This window comes from Sycon ciliatum, chromosome 1 (assembly GCF_964019385.1).
Source record: "Sycon ciliatum chromosome 1, ocSycCili1.1, whole genome shotgun sequence".
Taxonomy (NCBI): Eukaryota; Metazoa; Porifera; class Calcarea; order Leucosolenida; family Sycettidae; genus Sycon; species Sycon ciliatum.
Window position 1 is genome coordinate 39,897,483 of NC_088643.1, and position 18,930 is coordinate 39,916,412.

At 46.9% G+C, this 18,930-nt stretch overlaps 1 protein-coding gene across 1 annotated transcript in view; it reads left to right on the forward strand.

Annotated features, from left to right (window-relative positions):
• Window positions 1-187: 187 nt before the first annotated feature.
• LOC135825293 (inhibitor of nuclear factor kappa-B kinase subunit beta-like) overlaps window positions 188-18,930 on the forward strand; it is a 24,508-nt gene continuing 5,765 nt past the window's right edge. The window contains exons 1-24 of the mRNA XM_065338033.1: window positions 188-503; window positions 2,987-3,133; window positions 4,509-4,626; window positions 5,050-5,147; window positions 5,840-5,938; window positions 6,408-6,446; window positions 6,857-6,937; window positions 7,628-7,752; window positions 8,039-8,215; window positions 9,212-9,347; window positions 9,719-9,809; window positions 10,257-10,300; window positions 10,801-10,889; window positions 11,159-11,260; window positions 11,690-11,795; window positions 12,077-12,315; window positions 13,103-13,244; window positions 13,537-13,612; window positions 13,897-14,030; window positions 14,784-14,991; window positions 15,523-15,721; window positions 16,628-16,764; window positions 17,638-17,751; window positions 18,129-18,150. Of these exons, the coding sequence (XP_065194105.1) occupies window positions 375-503; window positions 2,987-3,133; window positions 4,509-4,626; window positions 5,050-5,147; window positions 5,840-5,938; window positions 6,408-6,446; window positions 6,857-6,937; window positions 7,628-7,752; window positions 8,039-8,215; window positions 9,212-9,347; window positions 9,719-9,809; window positions 10,257-10,300; window positions 10,801-10,889; window positions 11,159-11,260; window positions 11,690-11,795; window positions 12,077-12,315; window positions 13,103-13,244; window positions 13,537-13,612; window positions 13,897-14,030; window positions 14,784-14,991; window positions 15,523-15,721; window positions 16,628-16,764; window positions 17,638-17,751; window positions 18,129-18,150 (2,852 nt within the window). The 5' untranslated portion in view covers window positions 188-374. The remainder of the gene's footprint in view (window positions 504-2,986; window positions 3,134-4,508; window positions 4,627-5,049; window positions 5,148-5,839; window positions 5,939-6,407; window positions 6,447-6,856; window positions 6,938-7,627; window positions 7,753-8,038; window positions 8,216-9,211; window positions 9,348-9,718; window positions 9,810-10,256; window positions 10,301-10,800; window positions 10,890-11,158; window positions 11,261-11,689; window positions 11,796-12,076; window positions 12,316-13,102; window positions 13,245-13,536; window positions 13,613-13,896; window positions 14,031-14,783; window positions 14,992-15,522; window positions 15,722-16,627; window positions 16,765-17,637; window positions 17,752-18,128; window positions 18,151-18,930) is intronic.

Consider the following 18,930-nt stretch of genomic DNA (forward strand, 5'->3'; position numbering starts at 1 on the left):
GAACAATGATGTCATTATCCGAGGCCAAATAGAGGTAGTAAAATTACGACTGCAAGCCAAGCAAAGACTTTTTTATTTGCGATGTTTGAAGCTGGACCCGTGATCAGAGATGTGTTGAGATCATCGTCAGGAAATCACAGCATGCAAAGCCGAAAGTATTGTGTTGTGACACTTTGACTTGGGTGTTGTTTTGTGAACGTCCTTTCACTCATCGGAGTCATCCTTTGTGAAGTGTCCTCGCGCACGCGAGGTACTATGTATCCCACGCAAATAATAAGTTTATAGCCCTGTGCTTCTTCCCCTCCATAACTAGAACAGTGAGAGCCGTGCCAGTGCGGAGTGCATGGAGTTTTCATTCTTATCCTCGAAAGAAAATGGAGAAGCTAGCCAAGTTCCGGAAATCTGATCCCAGTGCTGTTTTTGAATTCAAAGATTTCGTGTATCATCAGGGTTCTGTCCTTGGCAAGGGTTCCTATGGCAAGGTGTATCACGGATGGGTTAAAGTAAGCTGCTTTCTTGACATTCTGATCTCTTTCACTATTCACCCAAATGCTAGCAGACCTTGCTGCATTCAATTAGTTCTAGGTCTTCATCTTGTCTTGGTTTTCGTTATGTTTCAATGTAAAGGCTAAAGCAATAATAACTCATAATTGCCTGTCATCGCTATGTACAGCAAAGTAGGGATATGAGCCAATGCAGTATGCAGTTTGATAAGTTAGGGCAAGAATATGTAACCTCCGAGAGTGTACAACTCCACTATCAAGTATCAGTGCTGTCCCGGCAGAATATCAAGTTGACATCCTTTTATGATATACAGTTATGCACGTTATCAGACGTGTCCTGGACCAGTGATCCCCATATGTTCCTGTATCAAACTAGTGTAAGGAAAGACGTGTGATGTGTTGAAACCCATACGAACAACGTGAATCACTCGTGCGAGGACCGTTGCATCATGACAATGACGGCGACTTGAAATTCTGTCAAGGCAGCACTGTATGCAGTAGTTGTACACTCTGGGGGGGGGGGGGGGGGGGGCTATGTACTCTTCATGATGGTGCATGATTGTACATATACGGTTATGCTCTATGAGATCCAGTCAAGTGAATAAGTTTGTATCAGTGCACAGTCCAGGGTTCGTAGGTCTGTGGCTCCACTAGCATAGCACCAGTGCACGCACGTACACAGCGCCCGTGCACACACAACTGCCATGCACCGTGCCTGTGTGTGCTCAGGTACAGTGCGTGCAGTGCCTGTGTGTGCACGTGCGCCGCGCACACCTGTACACACACAGCTGCCGATGCTGCGTGCACAGCAGCGGGCGCTTCTTGACCCATGCGACCGGGTCTTGTTGAGCAGCACTGTACAGTTACCATGAAGTTTCAGTGAACCATACATGTACCTGCAAGAGACAGACTAATCGTAGGTTTTAGCTGAGTTACTCCATATCCAAGGTGAATTGACTGAAACTTCGACAAGATATGTAACCTGTTTGGGCTCAGTAATAATGTTAGATGCTATACCTCCAATGCACATCATACTTTCTACTAGGGCTCAAACGGTTAGTCCGATTAACCGGTTGCAGACCGGTTACAAAGAATTAACGGTTAACCGATAAAGATAACGGTTACGCAGTAACTTTTCAGTCAAGTTTTCAAGTTTTAGGTCGTTGCAAAGTATGCACTTTCGCAGGCTGTCGCACGCGTACACAATTTCTGGGCTGTCAACTCGGTCATATCTGGTCTCTTGGTGTGAGAGTATGTATGAATGAGCATGCAAGAGAATGTACAATCATGTACATGTGTGCGTTGTACTGAATAGGGTACATTTTTTTGAATGAGTATTGTCAAATATACGGTTAAAAAAAGAGTCCGCAGGATTGCCGTGGCTTATAGGTTATAACCGTTAAACCGACCGTTAGCTTAGCAGTTAACCGTTAGGGGTAAAACCGTGACCGTTTGAGCCCTACTTTCTACTATGTATAGCTTCAGTATACCATACCTCCAAGCCCAAGGGTCCTAAACATCTCTTTCTTTTACTTGAAGACCCCGTCCCGTGTATCCAAGGTCAAGCAGGCCCGTCGGAACCGGTCAGGTTGGTCAGGTTAACACCGGACCAACTTTGTAGCTACCAACGCTGAGGAGGGCATACGTCCCCGCCATATTATACACAACGTATGAAAGACTATGGGGTACGACCGGACCAATTAAAAACCACTTCCGGCGGTCCTTTCAAACAAGTGGGGCACATTGATAGGGTCAAGCAAAACACTGTAAAAGCAATACTTGGTATCTGACTATCTGAAAATACCGGTACGTACGTATGTTCTTTCCAGAGTGCTGTACAGCTGAGGTGTTCCAGAGTGCACTGGTCTAGTAATGATAGTCCATTTATGGAATTAAAGGAGATGGCCAATTACCCAAATATGGATGATATGTGTACATAAGGTACAACAGTGCATGACCTCTACCATCACCTTGATAACCTCTGTACTGTGTATGGTCTATATATGGTATGGAACTTGGAAGGCAGTTTAGCAGCAAACATCTGAAGTTCCTATGTGAACATGGAGAGTTCAGCTGGGGTTGTGGTTTGGAGTGCTATTGTAGGACACGCAACGTATTCTGTCCCCGTAGAACATTGTGGACAAAATAATAAATCTATGCAGGGTCAGGAGAAAATCATTCTATTTGCGGCTAATGTGCGGAACTGGTAATGATGAATGAACTTACGGCCGTGTACTGGTGTATACTGTCTTCTCCTTTCAAGGGGTCCAGCTGAAGTGTCATGTTGGTATGCGCTGTTGTCCTCATTGATGGCTTCATCTTCATTTTAGCAAAATGTGTGTGTGTGTGCACGCGCATGTGTGTGCATGGGTGTGTGCGTGTGTGTGTGTGTGTGTGTGTGTGTGTGTGTGTGTGTGTGTGTGTATGTGTGCGCGAATGTGCTCACGTGTGTGTGCTTGTGCCTATGTGGATGCGTAACACAGCCACACTATGAGGAAGTAGCCGTGAAAGTGATAAAGTCTGAGTTCTACGAGAACGATGCCAAAGTGCGGGAGAATCTTTACCGGGAGATTGACATCCAGGAAGACCTGAAAGAGTGCCGCAATGTTGTGCGTCTTCATTGTCGCCTGGTACGTATGCACAGACGGTTGCTGATGTTTTCTGTCACACCTATGCTCTTGTCCTCTATGTGGTAGGGAAACAGGAAATTGTACGTGTGATGGGAACGATTCCTATGTTGAATGGAGTCAGAATGCTGGGCTTGCTAAAAGTTGCTATGCGTTTAGTCAACCTTGCTTGTTAGTGAGCAACATCTTGCTGTTCATGTTATGGCTATATCCGACGTTGAAAACACATGGTTGCTTTGAGTAATGCATGGTTGCTTTGAGTAATGTGTCTTTACTTGCCATTTGTTGTTGAACTTGCTGGTGTTGTTGTTCAAGGTTGCATTTTGGCTGAAGAGGTAATTTTTGTACTTTGCATGCCTTTAAATGGTATGCTAGTGTGTCAGTGTATGAAGGAAAGAAGCCACTCAATGGTATTACTTTTGTGTCACCATGGCGTGCGTGCGCGCGCGCGCGTGTGTGTGTGTGTGTGTGTGTGTGTGTGTGAGGTTCACGACAGCCGGAGGTATCGCGAGTCGGCTCGATACAGTCCAGAGCGTAGAAGGGTGTACGCCAGTCTTCCACGCTACAGGCACCGCTCCTACTCACCTCGACGCATGCCGCCGCGCTATGTGCGATCACCACCCCGCTATGTACGCTCGCCACCCCGCTACGCACACACTCCGCCTCCGCCTCGGCACCCCATGTCGCCGGCGTACGCATCGCGCGGCTACTCGCGCAGTCCTCACCGCGCCGCTACTACTGATGCGGACGCCCTATGTAGTATTCAAGCTCTCTTCCACTCCAGTGCTGATATATTGGTCCTGTTCAAGTTCTTGCATCGCATGGCACTCCAGTGGAGAATGGAGGTGCCCCGTGCCGGCGATGTGGTGTATTTAGGCGAGCGTTGTGGTAGTTGCAACATGGCAAATGTCCAGCACGGCTCTCGTGCTTGACCAGCCGAGCTGCCCGATCTCGACAAGGGTCTGTGTGTGGGTGGGTGTTGCATGCGGGGCGGTGCGACCCGCCTATGGGTGGTGAGCGCAGCAAGCACGCTTTCTCCGTGTGTGTGTGTGTGTGTGTGTGTGTGTGTGTGTGTGTGTGTGTGTGTGTGTTCGTGTGACTGAAAAAAGAAGAAAAAAAGGAAGAAAGTGGAAAAATGAAAAATAGGGATTCACTGGCCAGAAAAAGTCACTTCAATCAGCTGTGCGGTGGATACCAGGCTAAAAATAGTGGCGGTCAATTCATCAGCCTTGCAAGCTGTTGAATGGTGTAATCCCAGCACAAGTTGCTATGTCTAACATAGCTGTTCGCTATCATCGCTTCCGCGATGGGCAGGTCTGAGGTGTGTGTGTGTGTGTGTGTGTGTGTGTGTGTTGCTGCTTATCTGTGTGCACTGCAGGAAACACCAGAGGGACTGTACTTGGTGATGGAGAAGTGTGACTATGATCTTCAGCACCATCTGAATGCTGTGAAAGCGCTGAACGAGGCAGCCACCAAAGACTTCCTCTTCCAGCTTGGTAAGTTGTTTGGTGTTTTGAAGGAGGTCCGTAGTCATGCAAGTACTTGAAGATGTGTGTGTGTGTGTGTGTGTGTGTGTGTGTGTGTGTGTGTGTGTGTGTGTGTGTGTGTGTGTGTCTAGTGTAGCCAGTAGTTACCTTGTTAGTTATGAGATATCCTGGGATGACATGTGTCAAATACCCATCACTTTATAGTTTATATTCATGTGCAAACCAGCGCACCTTGAGCCCCCACTGTCATTTATAGTTTTTATACTCACGAAATATCTGTGCAGAAATAACGAGCCCCACCAACGCGAATGGTATGGTGCTTGTGTGTGTGTGTGTGCGTGTGTGCGTGCGTGTGTGCGTGCATGCATGTGTGTGTGTATTATGTGTGTGTTTGTGTGTGGTTATGCGTGTTTGTGCGCATGTCTCCCACAGGTAGCGGCATTGAGTACATGCATATGAAGGGCATTGTTCATCGTGATCTTAAACCTGCAAATGTACTTCTTGTTCGTGATGGTACTGGTGGTGTTGTGGTAAGTCCGAGTCGTGGTGTATGGTGTGTGTGTGTGTACGTGTGTATGTGTTTGTGTGTGTGTGTGTGTGTGTGTGTGTGTGTGTGTGTGTGTGTGTGTGTGTGTGTGTGTGTGCATTTCTTAGTTGGATGGGTGCCTACGATTTACGAGCTCAGTGTATACATTAGTAGCGACTCTCTCTCCCTCACACCCAGACCCTGATTTCAGTGGCAACATGCTTGAAGACTTCCAATGGTAGCATCAACAATGCAGTACCTTGCAGTGGAGCCAGGTCAAATGTCGGCAGTTTGCATCAAGTTTATTTCTTTGTAGGACGAAGGAGATGCACTTGCATTGCTCTTTCTCCATTCTCCCTCCAATCACGTTTATTTCTTGATTCCAGCGGAAGTCCAAACAGGTCGCTGTAACTCTGGAATTGCTGAGCGCATTTGGATAATTCTTGCAGATTTCCTATATGCCGTGCTCTGGAGAATCGAACGAGACCGAAATTGTAGCAATTGGAGCAAGTTTGCTAATGGTGACGTGTAAAGTCACTAGATACAGTACACATGTATCAAGTTTGATTTTCCCCTCACACTGTGCTGTGTGGCAGTGTCCTGGGAGCTATTGCTCTACTGTACTTTTGCTCTGCTGTATGCCTGTCTTTTTCTCCTTATCCGTGTCTGCCTTTTTCTTCTCTTTCTCCTCTCAAGGTCAAACTGGCTGATTTTGGATTTGCGCGGCATTTCCGCATCGGCGAAGGCACAAAGCCAATCGATATGAATTCTCTGGCCGGTACACCCGTGTTCATGGTGAGGCTTGCATGATACCGGCGAAAAAGAATCAGTGCTACATGATATGAGGTCAAAACATGTTGCCCAGTGCTGCAATCGGTGTGGCGCCTGTTGATTTCAGATTCCTGGCACAAGCATTACCTGTTGTTTGTGGACTGGTAGCTGAAAGGTGTTTTATTGAACACACAAACCACTGATGATATGAATGCTGGGAGAGCAAAGAATTCGAAAAGAGAACGGGAGCAGTGGACTGGTAGCTACTACTGTACTGCTTGTCAGAATAGCGGCACACAGTAACACGTTTTTGAAGCCCCTGTTGCCAGTCACTTGCACTTCATGCACGTATCAGTCTGTATGTTTTTGTCTCACATTGGCCATAGCCTACATGTATATGAATATATTTTTGCGTGTGTGTCTACAGCACATTATGAACATGTTCATGTGTGATCATTAAACGTGTGTGCCCGTGTATTTGTGTGTCTTGTAGGCACCGGAAGCACTGGAGTGCGTTTTCTACAAGGGCAAGGTATGGCTTGTTTAGTGCTGCTACTGCTGTAATGCGTGCCAGGAGTCTGATGTCAGTTCATTGGGCTGAATATCTGTGCAGTTGAATTCTTTTCTCTTCATGCAGGTTATGAGGTTGTCTGTTTCTTCACTTTCCTCAAAATAGGGGCTGCTTGATGTTTGTGTGAGTGTGTGAGTTTGTGTGCATGGTGGTGTTGGGCTGTTGGTATACAGTGTAGTTCCGCTGCAGTCAACATGATGGCTGTGTGCGTCTGTGTTTCTGCGTGTGCGCGTGTGTGTCTGTGTGTGTCTGTCTGTGTGTGTGTGTGTGTGTATGTGTGTCTCTGCGTGTCTGTGTATGTGTGTGTTTGTGTGTCTGTTTATGTGTGTGTTTATGTGTGTGTTTATGTGTGTGCATGTGTGTATGTGTAGCACTATGATGAGAAAGTAGACATGTGGAGTATCGGTGCTGTTCTTTATCAGTGTTTGGTGGGACGGCCCGCCTTCTATGCTGTAAGTCATTTTGCTGCCAGAATCAATTTGTTAGGGACCATCCATGATTGTCCCCATGATTGTCCCCGTTTACCACAGGGCATAGCCTTTCCCAGAGTACCCCCCCCCCCCCACACACACACCTCCTAATGCTGGTTTTCTGCTTTTTATTTGACATAATTATAGTGGTTTGCTAATGCGATGAGTTAAGTAGCGCTTTTTTGAGAGAGGCGGATGTGTCTCACTGACAGTTTACATTGTAGTGATGCCCAGATTTGCATGACTGTAGTTCATGCACTTGCCCTGCGAGTTCAGGCCATGCACTGGGAAGTGCACTTGCCCTGCGAGTTCAGGCCATGCACTGGGAAGTGCACTTGCCCTGCGAGTTCAGGCCATGCACTGGGAAGTGCACTTGGCACATGAATCCATTTTGCTTTCCCACACAGCCCAATACAAGAATGGTGCATAACACACACACACACACACCACGCGGGTCCTTTTGAATGTCGAAACCTGCAATATGCTCATATTGTGCTACTGTTGCTTGTGCGTAGGAGGGCGAAAATGCATGTGCATCTATGTACATGTATGTGTACATATGTTGTGTTTGAGTTCATGGATGAGGGCAATGTCAGTCGATAAGAAGTTGATAGTCAGTAATACGCTCCGCTTTCATCTAGATGTGCTGTGTTGTCTGTTTGTTTGTAATAGCAACTTCAAGACATCTTACCAATCTTGAAGAAGAAGGGTGACGCCATTGCATTCAGACGTGGTCGCTCGGGTCAGATCCAGTACATCAAAGAGCTACCGTCTGATGTTGAAGGCCGCATGACTAAGTAATTACCAATAGTGTCATGTCCGTCCTTGTTGTTCTGTATCCCACCACATAATAATTTTGTGCTGCTGCCCCCCCCCCTCTCTCTATCTCTGTCTCTCTCCCCTCTCCCCCCCCCCCTCTTTATCTATCTATCTATCTCTCAGGATCTGTGTGTGTGTGTGCGTGTGTGTGTGCGTGTGTGTTTGAATAGGGGAGAGGTGTAGATGTAGTATCCTGTCTCTCTGTACTACATTTGTTTATGGTGTGTGCATGTTTGTGTTCTGGTCTTATTTTCTGCTCACCAGGCGATTCAAGATGCAGATGAACCAACTCCTTAAGCACCTGCTACAAGTATCGCCGTCCAAGCGTATTTCCTACGGCGAGTTCTTCTTATTCATTGATCAGCTGAACCGCACACCACTGGACGTCTACTGTCCCAGTACTGGTGGCAAGTACTCGCTGTCGTTCGCTATTGAGAATCCGTAAGTGTAGGACTACCTCTGTGTGTGTCTGTGTGCGTGCGCGCATGCATGTAAGTGTGCCCATTTGTGTAGATGTGCTTTTCCCGGGTTGTGCATACCTGCGGAGCATGCAGCTAGTCTGGCATTCTCTATCGTATATGCCGTTTAGTGGTGTTAGGAATCACATCTGCTGCTTGGATTTAGTGACAGATGGTATCAATCCAGCCTGTGTGAGCCACATGTGCTGCATGCAGTGCAGATGGTACTGTATCAATCTGGTTTGAGTGAGCCACAGCTAGTAACTGCAATGCCACCACGGACAGTGAATTACTTGTACAGTAGTAGTAGTAAAGCTGTGTTTGAATGTCACACTGATGTGCCATGTAATACGGTACGTGTTTTGGTCGTATGGACTATAGACTGGCTTGAACCAAAGGAAGATCTAATAATTTGACTTGAGCTCTTTATTAAGCCTGGTTCATTCTTTAGTTTGTGTAGTACGGGAAACACATGGCAAAGTGGTTGCACGATGGGCCAAACAAGTTAAGCTCAAGGTGACTTTTTTTTGCAATGTGACACATTCCCCGTATGTGAAGTATGAACCAAGCGTTACCCTCCTGTGTCAAATCTCTGATGGTCTCGTCAATTTAGATCAGGAAGTCCTAGCCACTGTCATGGTGTGGCGCATGTTGCATTGCTGTGTAGGTGATGGCCTGTGTCACCCAGTGTGATTGCCCCGTCCGTGTGGCACATGTTGCATTGCTTGTAGGTGATGGCCTGTGTCACCCAGTGTGATTGCTGTGTAGGTGATGGCCTGTGTCACCCAGTGTGATTGCTGTGTAGGTGATGGCCTGTGTCACCCAGTGTGATTGCTGTGTAGGTGATGGCCTGTGTCACCCAGTGTGATTGCTGTGTAGGTGATGGCCTGTGTCACCCAGTGTGATTGCCCCGTCCATGGTCCTGATTGCGGATACAATGTGCTTTCTGTGTTCGATTATTTAATATTTTTGTTGTCAGGTGCAAAGAGATTGGCAAGCTAATCCACGTGGCGAGTGGCATCGAACCCGCTGATCAGATTCTCTTTGATCTCGGCAGTGGTGCGATGATTGACCCACTTGGATCACGCGTACTCTCCTGTGCTGTCTTGCAAAAGGTACTTGTGCGTTGCAGGCTGTTAGTGTTAGTTTGGCACAAGTAACAGAACTCCTGCTCAGCTGTGGCAGGTCACGGTGGAAGGAGGCCGTGTCAGAAGCCGCCCAAGAATTTCATTGTTGTACAATGTGAGAATTTCATTGTTGTACAATGTGTTGTCATGGACTAGTCTTGTCCATTGCTCAATGTTCCTTTTGAATCTCTCTCTCTCTCTCTCTCTCTCTCTCTCTCTCTCTCTCTCTCTCTCTCTCTCTCTCTCCCATCTCCTGAGGAGACCCACATGACCAGTTTCTAGCAATGAGCCAGTACATATACAAATCGGTGTTTGTGTGCACGTGCGTGTGTGTGCGTGCGTGCGTGTGTGTGCCTTAGACTGACCATTGGACGTTCTTTGTGCTGAGTAAAAAGCACCTTGCTTCAGAGGACCAGCCACACCCGGATGAGGAATACGTGCATACTATAGGTACAGTGCACTACCTGATTACTGTCCGTGTTGAGTGACACCCCTGATTACTGTCCGTGTTGAGTGACACCCCCATTGTACAAAGTACAGTATGCTTATTTTGCCTGTAACCGGACATGCATGAAACCAGTGATGACGCATACTAGTAATGCCACACTTCTCGACTGGCTCTACAAATTGTCTTGCTTCTGCCAGTCGTGCTTGTACATGTATATGAGCCATGCTTGTAAGTTACACAAGTCTCTACTGTATATATTACATGCATACTAGCTTTAGGGGAGATTTGGTGATGCGAATCACTGCATGTCGCACTCTATCGCATGGTCTAAAGGGTGGCATGTACACCTGTCTGTTCATCTGTCCTTCCATGTCTGTACGTGTGTGTGTGCGTGCGTGTGTGTCTTTGTCTTTGTCGTTATCTTTGCATCTGCCCTATCCCATCTGCAGTGAAAACTTTGGATGAGCCGAGCCAGGCGATTGGTGTTGTCCAGGTAAGTACTGATTGTGTATGTGTGGGTGTGTGTATGTGTGGGTGGGTGGGTGTATGTGTGGGTGTGGGTGGGTGGACATGTGTACATGTATTCAGCAGGTTGTACTGGAGGCGTATCTGTGCTTACGCTCGATCTTCTTTCAAAACCTTATTTTAGCAAGGAAGCACAGTGGTGTTACTTTGAACCATAGCTGTGTTGGTCTAGTGTTACTCATGGAATTGTTCTCTGCTGGATATCAGCCTAGTGTTTACCCGCTTTGTGTTTGCTTGTTCTGTATTCTCATGATTTCTTCTGTGTATCTTTAACCTGTGCTTTGTGGTGTGTGTGTATGGGTGCATGGTGCGTGTGTGTGTGTGTGTGTGTGTGTGTGTGTGTGTGTGTGTGTGTGTGTGTGTGTGTGTGTGTGTGTGTGTGTGTGTGTGTGTGTGTGTGTGTGTGGATATGGGCGTGCCATGGGTGTGTGTGGTGTGTGTGTGTGTGTGTGTGTGTTGATGTTTCAGGCTGAGGGTTTGTCTGTGATGTGCTCTGAAATGGTCGAGAGTGCTAATGAAATCCGTCAAATGGTCACCAATGCCCTGGTCTGTTATCGGTATGTACCATTTCCTACCTTACTCTTCGTACTATTTTGCATTTGTGTGCGTGCGTGTGTGTACGTGTGTGCGCACGTGTGTGTGTGTTTGTGTGCGTTTGCCTATGACTTATTTCCTGCATGTCACCTACAGACCTACTGGGTTTGATGCTAAATTATTCTAGTTTGTCCTGTGCGAAGTTGAGTCCTGCAGGGTATCATTAATTTCACGCCACCGTTCAGTATAAGACCTTCGTTCATTAACTTCGTTTTGCGTTTGTCTCTGGCAGGAACATTGTGAAGGGTACGCAGCAGTTGCTGTATGACATTCGCACTGACTTGCGCTTGGAGCGGTCTCGCTATGAACATGGCTGTGGAGCACTGGTTAACACGTAAGAGAACCACTACAGGCTACTACTGTACAGGCAGAATATATAGTCAGTGGATAATTTCGTCAAACTCTAAAGGAAGGGAGTCTGTCCGGCTAACAATTTAATGAGTCCATGGACCATGAGTCGTGTTGAAAAGCTGGACAATTCGATGCTAGCCCGGCATTTTATTTAGTGTGGAAAATCCTTGGACGGAAAAGACGGAAGTAAGAACTCCAGACGAATATTTCTGCTTACTAGTATAGAGTATTACTACACTTACCGTAGTGGGCCTTTTAGGGCATGTTTGCCTGGCACGGTCCGGCCTAGAACAAGATCCTGCAAAGCAGCACCGCGTTTGACTGGGACTGCACCTCTAGGGTAGTAGCCAAGGTGGGCTACGAGTACAAAAGGCATTTTACCCCGCCGCTCTTGTCTCTGCGTGACGAACAGCATGGAGGAAGATTTACGGCAAGCAACTGAAGATGGCCAGGTGTCAACCAGTGAACACGGCGTGCTCAATGACCAGCTCCTGACTATGAAGGCGAAATATGCTGCAGTAAGTCGTCTTCCCATTCGCTGTTGCACTTCAACTACTGACCGAACACAATTGAAGCTGGCATTGACAATTTGTCCTAATGAATGTTGCTGTAGGGTTTTCATCTTGATTATTCCAGTACTCAGTTCTCTATTTATTGAGGTTAGTGCTAGAAAGCACGATCCGGGGTTGCATGTACTGATCATCCAGTGCTTCAGGCAATGCTGCTTCTGCTGGCATTCTGTTGTTGTTGTTGTTGTTGTTTGTTTGTATGCTCATGCTGTTCACACTGATTGACACAGGTAATGTCTGCCATGGACGAAGTGGAAGATCAGTGTACAATGACGCACGACTCCATGATGGCGGAGGATGGTCTCCAGTCATTGTCGCCTGTTCAGGGTGATCTGTCACCGCTGCTCGAAGAGTGCCGTAGAATCACCCACTTCAAAGGACAGCTTCTCATCTCCTCCGCCAAGGCGCTTGTTAACCAGTGTCGCCAGAAGCATGCTGCTTTCCTGCGTGTTGTCCACTCCAAATTCAGGTTAGTACCAATACAGGTGCATGTACTACACTAGTGCGTACATGCATACCGTAGTACTACATTGAGATTGAGTACATGTACCGTAAAGTACCGTTGATCCCCCCCCCCCCCCACCCCACGCCATGTCGCTTCCCAGCTGGGTTTTCGGCAGGGGGCGGGAATTAGATCAAGGCTGTCAAGTGCAGTACGATGTACAACAACGTAGAGGATCAGACTCGATGTGCTGGATTGTGCACATTTTGATCATGGATTGGCAAGTATTGTGTACAGCAGTGCATGCGTCGGTTCAACATCGTATTTCGTTGTATACGCAGAAGTCGCTTCACAAGGAGAAAATCGACAGGGGGCGGGAATTAGAGAGGGGGCGGATCAACGGTACTTTACGGTACTACACCAGTATTAGTATGTACATGGTACATGATACATGGCGCTGTAATGCACTGCCCATTGTCACTGTTTCCATCTTCACTCTCCCGTATATTCATTGGTTCCACTCATCACACAATCATTAGTTTCCTGATTGATGATGGCTTATGCAAGAAACTCAGAGTACAGTTGTAATTGCATGTACAAGTAACCTAGACCGCTGTTGTTCTAGCTGGATGTAAACGTTCTATTGTATACTTGTATTTGCACTGTATTAGGAAAGGTGTTTGCTCCCCACGTGCACACTGGAGCTCACGCTTTCCCGCTTTTCGTATTGTATTTCCAAGTATTTGTATTGTAGCAGAATTTCACGTTGTTACTTGCGTGCGTGTGCGCGTGTGCGTGCTTGTACTGTGAATAGGCTGCTGTACAACTATGCACACACAGTGCCTCACTATCAAGGTCGTGTGGCTCAGCTGGCTAGCCGCTCTGCTGCCGTGTGGCAAGAGATCAAGTCCATGCGCCGCCGTTTCTCTGCTGATCTTTTCTCCGAGATTGCTCAGGTATGACTAGCCCTAGCACTCGCAGATAGTGCAGCAATGGCATCATAAATTGCAGATTATTGCAGCAATAGCATCATAACTTGCGTTGTGGCCGAGCACAATACACACAGTGGAACAAAGCCATGTCAGCTTTCCATCTCTCTGTAATGAAGTGGTGTCCGATGGTACCTGTGTGTATGCGATGTGCGCATGGCTGTGTTGTGTGTGGGTGTGTTGTACGGGGGGGTGATGTACGTGGGGGTGTTGTACGTGGGTGTGTTGTACGTGGGTGTGTTTGATTCCTGACCCATAGTCACATCGTGGTGGATTTCAAGCTGCTTCTCTGGATGCAAGCGTGGTATCTGCTGGTCCTGGTCTCTCCGTTGTCGGTAAATCACCTAATTACCCGTATAAGTAGTCTTGCTGGGCGCTTTCCTGCTTCTTTTTATTTCCTGCTACTTTCATGCTACCTTTCCCATGTTTGACTTGTGCATGAAACTACCTATGTTGATCGTGCCTTGTGTGATTTCATATGCATTCCTCGCTCTATCCTGTAGGCCTACATCATCTCTCAGTCTGTCAATGCGAGTGCAGCCGAATGCCTCATTGGCTCATGCGGCTTTGACAGCTTTTAATTGTTTTCTTGTATGTTTTTGTTGTTGTTTGGCATCAGCTAAGCCAGTGGTGACGGTGGCAACGACCACAGTGCCGGCGGCGGGAGATGGAGATGAGGTTGATGGTGTGACACATACCCCGCAGCTGCAGCAGCTCATCCAGAAGAATGACGAACTTGCACTGGACAAGAATGTGAGTGTTCCTTATTCTTTGCCTGCCACTGGTGGTTTCCTTTCACAATCTGATGAATTATTGTGACTGTGTCTTCACATGGATAGTCCTCACCTTGAGGATAGGCCATACCCGGAAATTGTATCTTGTGAGAAACCCACTTGATGGCTGGCAGATGATGATGTTTCATTAAAAGAAAAGGTTTGCAATCAGCTGGAATGCAGGCCATGCATAGCCTGTGGATACTGCATATTGTCATGATTACTTTCCCAACAGAAGACCAGCAAACCGTGGCGATGTGAATTGTTATCAAGAGTACATAAAACAGAGTGTGTGCAGCTACACGTGCATGTACGGGTCAGTGAGCTTGCGCCATTTTGGACGTCAGTGTACAGTAGAAGTACTGATTCCACAGGTTGTCCTGACGCAGTTCATACTGATGTAGTTTGTACTGATGTACATGTAGTGCATCTGTGGAGTTGCGGATTGCAAATATTATATTTACAGTGAGTTGCATACGAGACTTCTTTCCTATGTCGTGTTAATTTTGCTGCCTAGCTGCTCCTGTGTATGGTATGGGGATTCCCCATTGATAGTCACAAGTTGTACAGTGTACTTGTGTTACTTAGTTAGTTATGCTGTTTTATCATCTCTTTTAGTATCATGACTGTAAGGAAGAGCAATGAGGATTCCTGCAGTTCCAATTTGCCTTGTGTACCGGTATCATTTATTTTGTGTACATCACTTGCTTCTGCTTTGCTTCTTACTCTCCAGCAACTTCTACATCGTGTCGATGAGCTGGAGCAGCAGCTTCATGCATTGCAGACAACAGGCCCAGCTGCAGGCAGTATTTGGGAGATGATCGGCTCGACTGGTGTCACTATTGATCAAGTCACTGGAACGTTCCCAGTCAATCACCTGCAGCCCTGCAACCCAGGAGCGGATGCTGCACACATGACGCTGCCATTCCCATCTCCGACAAGTGAGCCTCTTTCTCGCCTGTCGCTATGTGGGGAAGAAGAGGGGCCCCAGTTTTTCCTTCAACCTTGTTTGAGCAGTCACCAGACAGAACATGACACGGAGGTTTGGCTCAGTTTCATGTCCCCGACTTACCTGTTATTTGCAATGATACCGAAGAATTTGTGTCACGGAGACAGCTTGATTCCAATCTATAGTTTATGAACACATGTACAGCTGAACAGATGCAAGAAGAGGGTCATTCATTTGACCTTAATTTGGTCAATTGGAGGAAGAGGAGGCGGGAGAGGGAAAGAGGGGGAGAGGAAGGGAGGGAGGGAGAGAGAGAGAGAGAGAGAGAGAGAGAGAGAGAGAGAGAGAGAGAGAGAGAGAGAGAGAGAGAGAGAGAGAGAGAGAGAGAGAGAGAGAAGGGGTAGCTATTAGGGAATATCTTACTACCAAAGTTCCACTATTCCCTAATCACGCTATTTGCGATAACAGGTGGTATGTTATCGTTGATGTTGTATGTTGTGATGGCCTGTGTGTTCATGTGTAGACTTAGACCGTACTCTTGTTCCTGGCAGCAGCGGTGAACAACAACCACTGTCTGGAAGCAGCTCTCCCTCTGCCACTGTTTCTCCACCGCGACCTCTTGCCGAACCCCGACATCAATCTAGTCCACGTGATGATCTCAACTTGGAGTCCATTCGCCTGTCTCTCTCACAGCTACTTGGCTTCACGCAGAAGCTGCAAGAGTAAGGTCTTGTCCTTGCCTTACTGCTAGTTTTGTGTCTTCTAGGCGATTGGTACGAATCTTGATGAGTGGCATCATTCAGCTTTCGATAATCCACACAGAAGCGAGCAGAACCATCAGGTTTCTGCACTAACAAAATCAGACTAGCCGAAGGGGACACGCTAGGGGAGATATTGCCCTTTTCTAAAATGTTCTCGGCCTCTTCGGCCACAATCTTTAACCTGGGAGGGGGGGGGGGGGCATCGCGGTCCATGGCGAATGGGACGTGTGGTGCTGGTGTCGATGTAAGGATTCAAGACGCACCCCGTCACAGCAAAATACACTGAACTACTTTAGTAGGTGCAGCGGCTGCACGATAGCTAGAAGAGATAACGAGAAGGAGAACAAAAAGAAAAAATGCAGAAACAACTGGGAACAACATAATTATTGTGTACATGTGTGTGTGTGTGTGTGTGTGTGTGTGTGTGTGTGTGTGTGTGTGTGTGTGTGTGTGTGTGTGTGTGTGTGTGTGTGTGTGTGTGTGTGTGTGTGTGTGTGTGTGTGTGTGTGTGTGTGTGTGTGTGTGTGTGTGTGTGTGTGTGTGTGTGTGTGTGTGTGTGTGTGTGTGTGTGTGTGTGTGTGTGTGTGTGTGTGTGTGTGTGTGTGTGTGTGTGTGTGTGTGTGTGTGTGTGTGTGTGTGTGTGTGTGTGTGTGTGTGTGTGTGTGTGTGTGTGTGTGTGTGTGTGTGTGTGTGTGTGTGTGTGTGTGTGTGTGTGTGTGTGTGTGTGTGTGTGTGTGTGTGTGTGTGTGTGTGTGTGTGTGTGTGTGTGTGTGTGTGTGTGTGTGTGTGTGTGTGTGTGCGTGCGTGTGCGTGTGCGTGTGTGTGTGTGTGCACGTGTGTGTGTGTGTGTATGTGTGTGTGCTATAGGATTGTGTCTTATCAGCCATCTACTGATGACGAGGCGACAACATCCTCCTCAGCCGATGCTGTAGCTGCAAGTGGTGCTGGCGCTGATGCTGGTGCTGGCGGTGGTTTCATGGACACCTGGAGGGCAGCAACCGACGGTGAGTTCTAGTTTATCCCCTGCCTCTACCCATACTAATTACTGTTTTAACAATGATGTAGTGAATGACTTGTGTTTTATCCTCTAGCTGTCAGTGAGTAACTGTGGACAGAAGCATCCAGCCTTGCCTCCATGGATCATGGAGTGAGCATGGCCAGCAGAATCCAGCCTTGCTTTCATGTATCATGGATATTGTAGGAAGGATGAAGTGAGCGAGAGAGTGTTTCAGCCGAACTGTCTGTACCCACATATTAAAAATACGACCAAGTATACACAACTCCCCAGAGTATGACCAAGTATACACAACTCCCCAGAGTATGCAGCTCTGCGCAAACCCCCGCCGTGACTAGTTTGCAGAATTACATCATTTTTTGGTGATGTAATGCAGCTGACTGTGCACCAAACTGCAGTGCATGTAGCCAGCCTTGCAGCTGGAATGCATCCGGAGAGGTAGCTACATCATGAACAATTACCCCTTTGTGGAAGAAATCATGATATTGACAGCTACCTACGACTCGTATCTCGAGTTGCACTCTCTTGTGAAGTTGTGAATGGTATGTACTGTAGGTACAACATACTCAATCTGCAGACAGTACTGTTCATCCTTCATGCACTCCTATGTTAATGGACCATATTATAATGGTTATAATGATCTCAGTAGCACTTCTGCTAAAACAATGCGTAACGTGCCCGTGTGCCCTTGACATCTCACTTTAGTACCTGTTAGGATAAGGTATTGTTTCAAAACCTCTAAACTTTCCCTAGTGCAATGTCGTGTAGAAGATATCAATAACATCATGCCTGACCCTCGATGCTTGAACAGTGGAAGTTTCTTGCGAGCATTCTGTTTCTGCTGTTGTTGTTTTTTCTGTAGTTTCTGGCTTGTCCATGCTGAATGAAACCAAGCTTGTTGACAGCATCCAGACATTGGTCGACCTGTCCAATTTCGTCGAGACAGATGCACTGAAGTCTGCTGTGCGTGACATGGGTGAGCCACAGCAAAACTTAGCTACTCAGATCATTTTTTTGTAGATCGGGGTGGGGGGGGCGATCAACTGCCAATCGTATGTGTGTTGGTACACGCTTACTGTGAGTGGGAGAGAGAAGGGGGAGGGAGGGAGAGAGAGAGAGAGAGAGAGAGAGAGAGAGAGAGAGAGAGAGAGAGAGGGGGGGGGGGGGGTGAGAGAGACAGACAGACAGACACATACAGAGACAGAGGAAGAGAGAGAGACTAAGAGATCCACGATAAGTCGATAATATCGAAAGAGTCCTACTATCATCACTGATAATTAATATTGTTCATCTTGCCGATACTGAAAGTATTGTTCTCTTTTCTCTGTTCACGCTGTTGTCGTGTATCTGCAGCTAAGCACATCAGCTACAAGCAGTAAGTGTGCTGTGTCTGTGGTGATGTCTGTGCTGTTGTCTGTGCCGATGTTTTGTTGATGTGCATGAGTGTAGCATAACATAGCATTATAACATGTGCATGAATGTAGCATAACATAGCATGATAACATTAGACTGGTATAGAATGTTATTGTACATGTGCCCGGCCGTAACTAGTCATCCATCCATATATATACATGCACTAACGTGTCCCTGGGTTGAGATGAATTCTGGGCTTTCAGGGTATGCGTGTGCAGATCCAATGCGTGAGTGCATCGACGCAGTTATTTGCGCAGACCCAATGTTGCCTTGTGCTACACTTTCTCCTCGTGTAACGTTAGAACTTTTAAAAAAGCGTCGGTGGTTCGATTACGCTTTGATCAGCTTCTCCTACTCACCTCACCATGATACTGAGCAATAAATACTGTAGTCTTCTCCTACTCACCTCACCATGATACTGAGGAATAAATACTGTAGTCTTCTCCTACTCACCTCACCATAATACTGAGCAATAAATACTGTAGTCTTCTCCTACTCACCTCACCATAATACGTATAGAATAAACACCGATGTCGTAGTGTTTATGGGAATATAAATACTGCTATAAAAACCGAGGCGTAGCCGAGGTTTTTATAGACAGTGTTTATATTCCCATAAACACAAGACAGAGGTGTTTATTCTATTTATACCTAGCTTCGTTTTTGGCCTGAAATACTGGTCCGAAATAGCTATTTTAGTATCCCAGTATACAATAGTATACTATTATGTGTAGGTAGTATTG